Source organism: Apis dorsata, unplaced genomic scaffold (genome assembly GCF_000469605.1).
Source record: "Apis dorsata unplaced genomic scaffold, Apis dorsata 1.3 scaffold_527, whole genome shotgun sequence".
Classification (NCBI taxonomy): Eukaryota; Metazoa; Arthropoda; class Insecta; order Hymenoptera; family Apidae; genus Apis; species Apis dorsata.
Genome location: NW_006263750.1, coordinates 345,779 through 354,585, shown reverse-complemented (window position 1 = coordinate 354,585; position 8,807 = coordinate 345,779). Strand labels below are relative to the sequence as shown.

The 8,807-nt window shown below is 36.6% G+C and overlaps 1 protein-coding gene across 5 annotated transcripts in view; it reads left to right on the top strand.

The window, feature by feature from the left end:
- LOC102680309 overlaps positions 1 to 8,807 on the top strand; it is a 199,394-nt gene that overhangs the window by 188,965 nt on the left and 1,622 nt on the right. For all 5 annotated transcript variants that reach the window (XM_006620756.2, XM_006620755.2, XM_006620757.2 and 2 more), the window contains 4 exons: positions 3,263 to 3,441; positions 3,816 to 3,977; positions 5,563 to 5,839; positions 8,312 to 8,453. In XM_006620756.2, coding sequence (XP_006620819.1) covers positions 3,263 to 3,441; positions 3,816 to 3,977; positions 5,563 to 5,839; positions 8,312 to 8,453 — 760 coding nt within the window. The remainder of the gene's footprint in view (positions 1 to 3,262; positions 3,442 to 3,815; positions 3,978 to 5,562; positions 5,840 to 8,311; positions 8,454 to 8,807) is intronic.

Genomic DNA, 8,807 nt, shown 5'->3' with positions numbered 1-8,807 from the left:
TTTTTTTTTTTTTTTTTTTTAATGAAATCGTGCGCCATATAAATCTTACGCGTCGCCACATAATAATTTGAAAATAATGCGAAAGTGTAAAGTAAGATTGACGCGCGACGAGTCCATCCCGCCCTCGTTCCACACTTTTTGATCCCGTTGATTGCGTTTTCCAATTGGAACCGTACAATTTATCGATCGTTCATGTTCAGACACGCGTACACCGTGTGTAAACGTAATAACGTTGACGAACGACCAGGGCGTCCATCAATCACCGTCAAATCGATGCCGGCAGTTTGTCGCCGCGCCGACTTTCCATTCGTGTCATTTGCCCGTTATTAACGCGCGCCAATTTTTTCCCTCCCCTGCCTCCGATCATCATTGCGATCCCGATGACTTTGCGTTACGGAATCGCCATTGTAAAGTGGCACGAGCGTAAACCGTCATTGTCTCTTGGTGGATAAATAGCAATGTTGATCGATCGATCGATCGAACTTTTTTTGTGTAAGAAATTATCGTTAAAAAACTTTGTTTTAAAAACTTGTGTTAAAAAAAATAATAACGGGATTAAATTCTAAAAAATATAAAAAAATATCTCGAGAAAAAGAGTCGTAAATTTAATTTTCTGATTTTTTTTCCTTTTTTTTTTTAATTTTCGAATTTCTTTCTGTTTTCAGGAAATGATATATCGTAAACGTATTTGATTAAATGAAATAATTATAGTTTACGAGTCTCAAAATTTTCTCAAATTCTTCTCTTCTTTTTCTTAATCTACTTGAAGGTGTATACTCGATATATTAAAAGGCAGCAGGTTTTCAAGGATATTGTTTAAACACGGCAAAGATTTAATCTCCTCTCGAAATCTCGGAACGGTAATAAGAACACGTCAGATTGATCGACGAACCACGAACACGGTCATGCATTTATGCATTCGGCCGACGTATATTATACGAACATCGACTCGACTCTTCGATTAATTGAATATTCCTTTGAAGGGGCACATTGAATGTACACGGTCTCGAATACACGGTCCGTACAATTTCTGGTGAAATAGCGCAGGCCCTCCCTTTTAGGGCCGTAATACCGGAGAGCAATCTATCGGTGCGTAAAATTTTATGTTACCTAGAGGAGACCGATTTCCTTATATAGGAAAATATATAGCTCGATCGTCGACCTTCGCGTCGCAAAATTCTCGCATACGAAACGAAACGTGAAAATTTCGCTTTAGCTCCACCCATGGGAGAAATAAATTCGATGCTAAAAAAAAAAAAAATATTGAAACCGAATTATATTTTCTTTCTTCTTTTTAAGAAACGATATTGCATGAAACGTTTATTATTTGTCGTTGCTTTTCATTCCTTCAATTTTTCGTACGTAAAATTCGCGCGCTACTTACTTATGGAAAATACGTAATTAATTATTAATTATGATATCTTTTGATGTAAAATTTATATACGTTAGTTACCTGTTTCGATCGGATAAAAATGTAAAATGTTATTTCAAGAGCACTCGTCGTGTTATTAAAATTGAAACGAGCAATTTGTTAAAATACATTTAAAAAGTGTATATAATGTTAAAAAACAACGTCTTTGCGTTACGCTCTAATTACGATTATGATGCTGGTTTTAATACAATATAAATACGATCGTAAAAGGTGCACTTGGAAACGTTTCATGAAAGTGCACTTTAAACACGGATTACATATATAGGTATAAGCTGCAAAACGGAAGTATCCTCCAAAACGAGGAATTTAAAAGGGGAAAAAAAGTTCGAGAACAGAGGAAAGTTAGCAGAAATAGGTAGGTGATATCGGAGTGTGCCCGCGGCGAAAGTTTCCTTGTTTCTTTGCATATACCCGATCTGTGTTTTCCACGTCCCTTGGAAGAGAATTCGCTCAAAAGAAACGAGATACGAGAAAATGTTTTCCCCTATGGAAATAAAATCCACATTGCATTGCGTATGTAATACGATAATTAAGAATTTCAACTTACCAATCGAAAACAAAACATTCGCTACTTGCGAATTAAAGGAAATTTAAAAAAAGAAAAAAATATTAACGTTATGAAAATTACCGCGTGAAAAATAAATGGAAAAAGGAAATATTATCTTACGAATTTAATCAAAGCTGCTATTAACCCAAATATTTCTCCATTTCTCTTTAATTTAATACGAAGCTTAAACTAATTAAACGAACAACCACTATACAGCAGACGCCCTTTTAACAAGTTTGCGTATAAAAGGAGCTAATTACTAGAATCTATCGCGAAACAGTTGTTCTGTAACAGGGACAAACAAAAAAAAAAAAAAAAAAGAAGACTCGTTTATGGGAAATCTCATTTGATCGCGAACTTGTTTCCCCCGTTTTACTTTATTAAACACGTTTCCGGGAAAACAGTCTCGCAATTGACGCTCCCGTTTATTTGCCGAGGTCGCGTTGCGCGCGGAATTTCGGTTAACCGGCGCAACAACACGAGGCAAGCTTTTACAACGTGACGAGCCCGCGTTTGACGTATCGTTCGTTCGCCTCTAAAATTGCCACCGCTAATTTAACCGACGTCTCGCCGCGTTTGAATGACGAAATCGTCGCTCTACGAGCCGCCATGCGCCTCAATCACCCGAAAATCGTTCGAAACCGGTTTGACGACGCAATTCGATGTGCGCGTTTGACTTTAATATGATTCGCTTGAACTTAACGTTATAATTATATCTTTTGAGTCGTCTGTTATTTACGATATGATTTATAAACGAATTTTTGCTCTTATAGATATTTTTAATTCTTGTTTTTCACTTATCGTGATAAAGATAGTAAAAATAAAGAATTTTCTTTCGAGAGAGGTGCGAAATAATTAAAATTTTTCAATGTTTTCAAATAGAATAAGTGAATTATTGATCAGACAGATGGAAACAAATTGAAAACAATTTTTATAGAAAGGAATCGAATGTCTTTCCAGAATCGCGAAAATGATCTACGCTCTTTAAGTGGAACAGGCAAATTATTTGTCAGGCATGCCAATAAAATCGTGTCTCTTCGTCGTTCAATTTTCTCTCCCCGGAACGAAAACAACTTTACAACGGAGATGGCAAAGAAATTAAACGGGCAAAAGATTAAATATAATCGATGAGACGTAAAAATATCCACGTTAGCCCGGGGCGAAACGATTTATCCTGCAATTCGGTTGGACGTCGATGAATCGAAAATATTTTTAATCCTGCCTCACTCCGGATACGATTGAATTCGTACCGTTCGACAACCTTCGACTTGTCGATATTTCAGAACGCGAGGGTGGCACTCAACAGCCGGCCAGCGTGTGCGACGTCGAATATTACGGACTCACGTCACCGGTGAAAGGTTCCGTGGTTCATCCGGATCCTTACCGATTATTCTCCATGGAGAGGCCAATAAAATGCAGGCAGCACTTTATCCCAGCGGCTAATCAGTCGGTCATCATACGCGTAAGTTCCATCATTTCATATATCCGGATAGAAATTATATTCTTTGCGCGAAGCAAAGTGTTTTCTAAGATGACGCAGGATATTATTTCTGCACTGAAATTAATATCAAATATTTAACTCGTTATGAGATACGCTTGAAAAATGAATTATTATAAGTGAAAGTTACATCGTGATTTTTACAAAAAAAGAATGAATTTTTCTAGAGATATTGATATTATTATATCGATTAAATTTTATAATTGATATCGAGGTTGTTCCAAAATATGATATCGAAATATTATTGAGAATCCTGGAAGAACTATCAAGAATATCTTATGTAATGCCTTGGTTGCACAATGTTAGATTCAAAGTCGTTGTTATTGTTTTACTCAAAGGTGGAGAGCAGCTTGAAGCAGAGTCCAGATAGCCCTTGCAAAACCAAATGCGGAGATAGCGGCTGTCAGTGCGTGAGCAACAAGACCCTAGAGAGCATGGACCACCTTCTGCTCGTCTCTGAAACCGGTCACATCGTCACCTGTCTCTGTGGAAATTATCAGGTGAATAAACTCTGTGAAATTTATCTGTTTTGATCCGCAACAATTTTATCTTTCTGTAAATATTTTTATATTTTCAATCTTCTGATGCAATCTTCTTTTAAAGGATCGAAATAATTAGCAACAGCGACAAACTTGAAAATATGAAAATATGAAATATATATATATATTTTCATAGGAAAAATTTATAAAATTTCAAAAATACTTTATTTTAAAAAATTCTTCGCACAATTACTTTTATCTGATTTTAAAATTTTCATTTTTTCATAATTTTTTTTCTAAAACGAATGCATAAAAGAAAGGGGGAAAAAGGAGAAAATAACGAGATGACCTTGAAACATCGAAAAGATTCTCGAAAGATTGATGAAAAACACGTCCATAATACGCTTGCACGTTTCACACCGAGAACACGAATGGCGCTTCGCAAATCGTTGCTCTCTCTCTCTCTCTCTCCTTCCCTTTCTTCCCTTCTTTCCTTTTTTCCATCCATACTCGATTCTTCGAAAAACAATTTCTCCCCTTTTGTCTACGTTGTCTACTTTTCGCACGGTACGCGCGGGCATTATTTGTTTTATTCAACGGCCGATGAAATCGTTCGAAGTAATTCCACGCCAGTTGATGGAATAGGCGTTGAATAGGAACGGCAGAGAGCATTCAATGTCCCGCCGGTACAATCGGTGTGAACGGGCCCGTTTGTCCGTGAATGAAAGTTGAATGAAATGGTGACAGTCGAACGTGAGCGGTGAGAAATAAAATGCGGTGAGAAAATAAAAGGAACGAGAGAGGGATGGAAAAAGGAGAACGGCGTAGGAATGCTTGGCGAGCAGTTCTTTTTCGAATCGATTCGTGGTCATCGAGGAGCCACCACCGGGTTATGATTTTCGATCGAGATGATTTCGAGTGTACACTCGAAACGAGAAACTCATTCCGAGAAATTTGTGCCTCTTGACTTTCGATTATCTGGAAGAGAAGAAATTATGAAAGTGTTTGTGAAGTAATTGGATATTATTTTATCTATGAATTATTTTAATCTATGAATTTGAGAACATCTATTCATTCATCTAAAATTTATAATGTCTATAGTACACAGAGTTTATTTATTTAGTAATTGTAATTTTTCGCAGAATATAAAAATCTTCAATTAATAAAACAAAATAAGATAACTCTTATGAAAGAAGCAATCAACTGATTACTACACAATCTGTATAATTATATACATAATGAAAATCTTGATTAATCAATACATCCAATCAACATGGTCTAACAATTAGTTTTTCCTTTCAATGGTAACCAATTTCTATACGCGCAAAACTCCATTCTACGTTGATAATACATTCTAATGATGCAAACACATTTTCATAAATACTTCAAAACAATCGTTAATAATATTAATTTCTTATATTACCAACATTTATAAATTAAAATTAATTCCCCTTATGAATATAGTAATTAGATGTTAAGCGTTACACAATTCCTGTGATGAATATTCACGTTCAATTTACAACGTTAATATTGTTCGTTAACGAGAAGTTAAATAAACTTTATATAACCGTTTCCACGGATACAAGTCACTCGGTATATCCCACAGGACTGGCTCCCGGTTGGTATCCGTAGCTGGATGCCAGTGTACATCGAATGGTCGAGATCCTCGAAGGCAGGCCTCAATTTCCGTGCAGCTTACGAGTTTATCAAGGACACTTACTGCGGTTATCACACAACGACAAAGCCGGAAGGCGAGGTGAATGGCGGTGACTTGGCCAGCAGCGGCTTAAAGCTCAATCAGTATTATCAACAGAAATGCACGTGGATCCTGAACTCCATGACGGATCGACAGCTCACCATCGAAGTTAAATCAACTCAGAACCGTAAGAATAATTATTTTTCTCTCTATATTTTTTTTTTTTTCTTTACTCACTTTAGATACTTTAAATTTTTAGATTATAAAGCGAATTTTCATTCGATACTCAAGAGAGAGAGAGATATATACCTATTTTTAGGTTATAGCTGCATCCTTGTATTACATACAATCCAAACGTCTCATCCTCAAATTTCTCAATCCTCGCACATCTGAACAGAGATCCTCCTCCGATCCATCGTCAGGCGATTCAGCAGCAGATCAAAGGAGGCTACTTATCGACGCCACGCTTTGTCCCTTTCCCAGCGGCGAATTTCGTTCAATTCCAGCCTCGGCTACTCCGCCGGAATTTCGATCCGCGCCATTGAGCCAGGCCATGGGCGCGAACCGAATCGAAAGGCCACCGTGGAAGGCTAAACAGAAAGGAAAAAGGAAGAGGAAAAAGGGAACCGGTTCGTCTCCGCAAAAGGGGATGAACTTCGAGAACGAATGGCAGACAGGACTGGAGATTAAAGAGACTATTGGACGATGCAGGACAACGATGGACAGAGAGGGAACTGGTCTTTAAAGGCGCCCTGGCTTCCCTTTCTCCCTCGATTTCCTTTTTCTGCCCGTGCTCCTTGGTCTTTTCTGGCTTTCCCTCTACCAGCTTTCACGCCGTGAAACAAACGCGAGAACGTGGCAAAGAGACGAAACTGTTGCAACGAAGCCAGAAATGGCTCTCGTACATTGGTCTCTTTTTATCCAGACCAGAATTTTCTTCTATTCCCTCAGCTTTTCCTCGAAATCATCAGTGTGTTTCGCTTACAACTCTCGATCTGTAATAGAAGTAATTTGATAAATTATGGAAGTAGATAATTTTTTCAACAATTCAATTTCATTTTATTGATAAGAATATAAACAATGGTTCTTATTCTATATCTTTTATGACATAATGATCTATCGTAGATAAATGATTATATATAATGAAGATGAACTGCGTACAAATAATTATTTAATATATCTGTAACAACTGCAAAAATAGAAATAATTCTCTTAAAAATTTTTGATTTGAAACCGTGATGGAAAATGTGTTAGAGAACAAAATGGAAAAGTTGAGAGAATATAAATTAAATTTTGATTCGAGTGTGGAAGATATATGCCGTTTAAAGGTAATATAAAATCGATATCACTCCTGTCTTGGATGTTTCATCAAAATATCGATCGATCAAATTCGACGTGATACGTGCACCGGCAAAATATAACAGCATCGAGAACCTCCGTGTATTAGATTCCTAGTAACTCGATATCCCTGAAAAATTCTGAACGTGTTGATCCATTGAATGAAAAAGGGAAAAAAGGAAATAAAAAAAAAAACTACAAATCCCTTTTATAAACTGTAAAACGAGAAAAAAAAGAATACGATTTGCATGCGTCAAGAGTGGGAATTTTTTCGAGCCATTGATATTCATGCATTTCCAGTGGAAATCATTGAAAAAAAGCGTCATGAACTGTGAGTTCAGGAAAAAAAAAATCGTTTTCCAGTTCCTCTCCCCGGATAGATTTATCATTCGTGAAAAAAAAAAAAATAAAAAAAAAATAAACAAATAAACAAAAAATAAAATAAAACAAAAAGCGCGAAGGTCGTCTAGGTATTTTCATGTGTGCATTATTTTTTATGCTTCCATGATACTACGCTCGTTTTTTGTTTACATCAACGTTGCAAAAACAATTTTACCATGGAAAAAAATCGTCGGACAGTGGACAACAATAAAAAAGAGAGAGGGAGAGAGGAGGGAAAATATATAAAAATAAATAATACGAAAAATTATTACAGTCTCGACTATGTTAGCCAATCGCCTCCAATTATACACGATAGCCTTCAATGATTGCTGGAACATCAATAGTCAGTCCGATCTTTTCCATCGACGCGTCAAATGTTGTATTCGCGACAATTAATTGTGAAACGACCTCCCTTAATTGATTGTTTGGAGACACGGATACGTTTTATCCATCTCTCGTGACATGATCGCATGAAAAACGAATATTCTCGATCATGATTTATCCATTGTCATCACCTCGTACATCTCGTCGTTCCATTTTAACGCGATTAACGCTTAATGGGCAATTTTAAACTAAATAACTCGATACGAAACTGCTAACAAATATGCACATAATAATAATTGTATCATTAAATTTTGAAAAAGATTATAAATCTCGAAATAATAAACGCAAGAATTACGTAAACGAATAATTTTAATCTTGATTCAACATTCAATGTCAATCAATGTGTAATATAAAATGTTTAATTAACCATTTTTCAATATTAATTTGAACATACTATAGTATTAGTTATATTAACAAAAAGGAGTGCAATTTTTAATTCTGTTTTATATTTAAATTATATTGAAATTTTATCTAGAATAGAAAATTTTATAATCATTCGCGATTTCTTTCGATCGTTCGGAAAAATTAATTTCTTTTATTTTTTTCTTTTCCTCAGGTCCCTGCACCGCGTGGAATTTAACGATACACGAGTACAGCAAGAACGGAGACCCGGCAGGGCCAAGATTGCACACATTTTGTTCGAGAGACACGTACAAAAATTTCACCCTACCATGGAAGACTAACACCGTGGTGGTTAGGTGAGTCCTCCTCCTATCCCTTCTTCGGTTCGGTGGACAGATTAGCCGGAAGTTGAGGGAAAACTTCGTCCATCGACGTCGACTAACGACAGTTACGCGACACTTTTCTCGAGGAGATTATGACACCACGGCCTGAATTATGGGGGCAATTTATATGGCCGGTTTTTGCGTGGGTGAAAGGGCCAACTTAAAAATCGATCGCCCGGAAAGATTTATCCACCTTCCAATGGGAAATCGTTCGAGGCCGGATAAAGTCGCGCACAGATTACATTTGTCATGGTTTGTGTATCGATACGACGTTTCCTCGAGCGCGAAGAAACTGCGAAAATTCTTACGGATATTACGCGTGTAAAA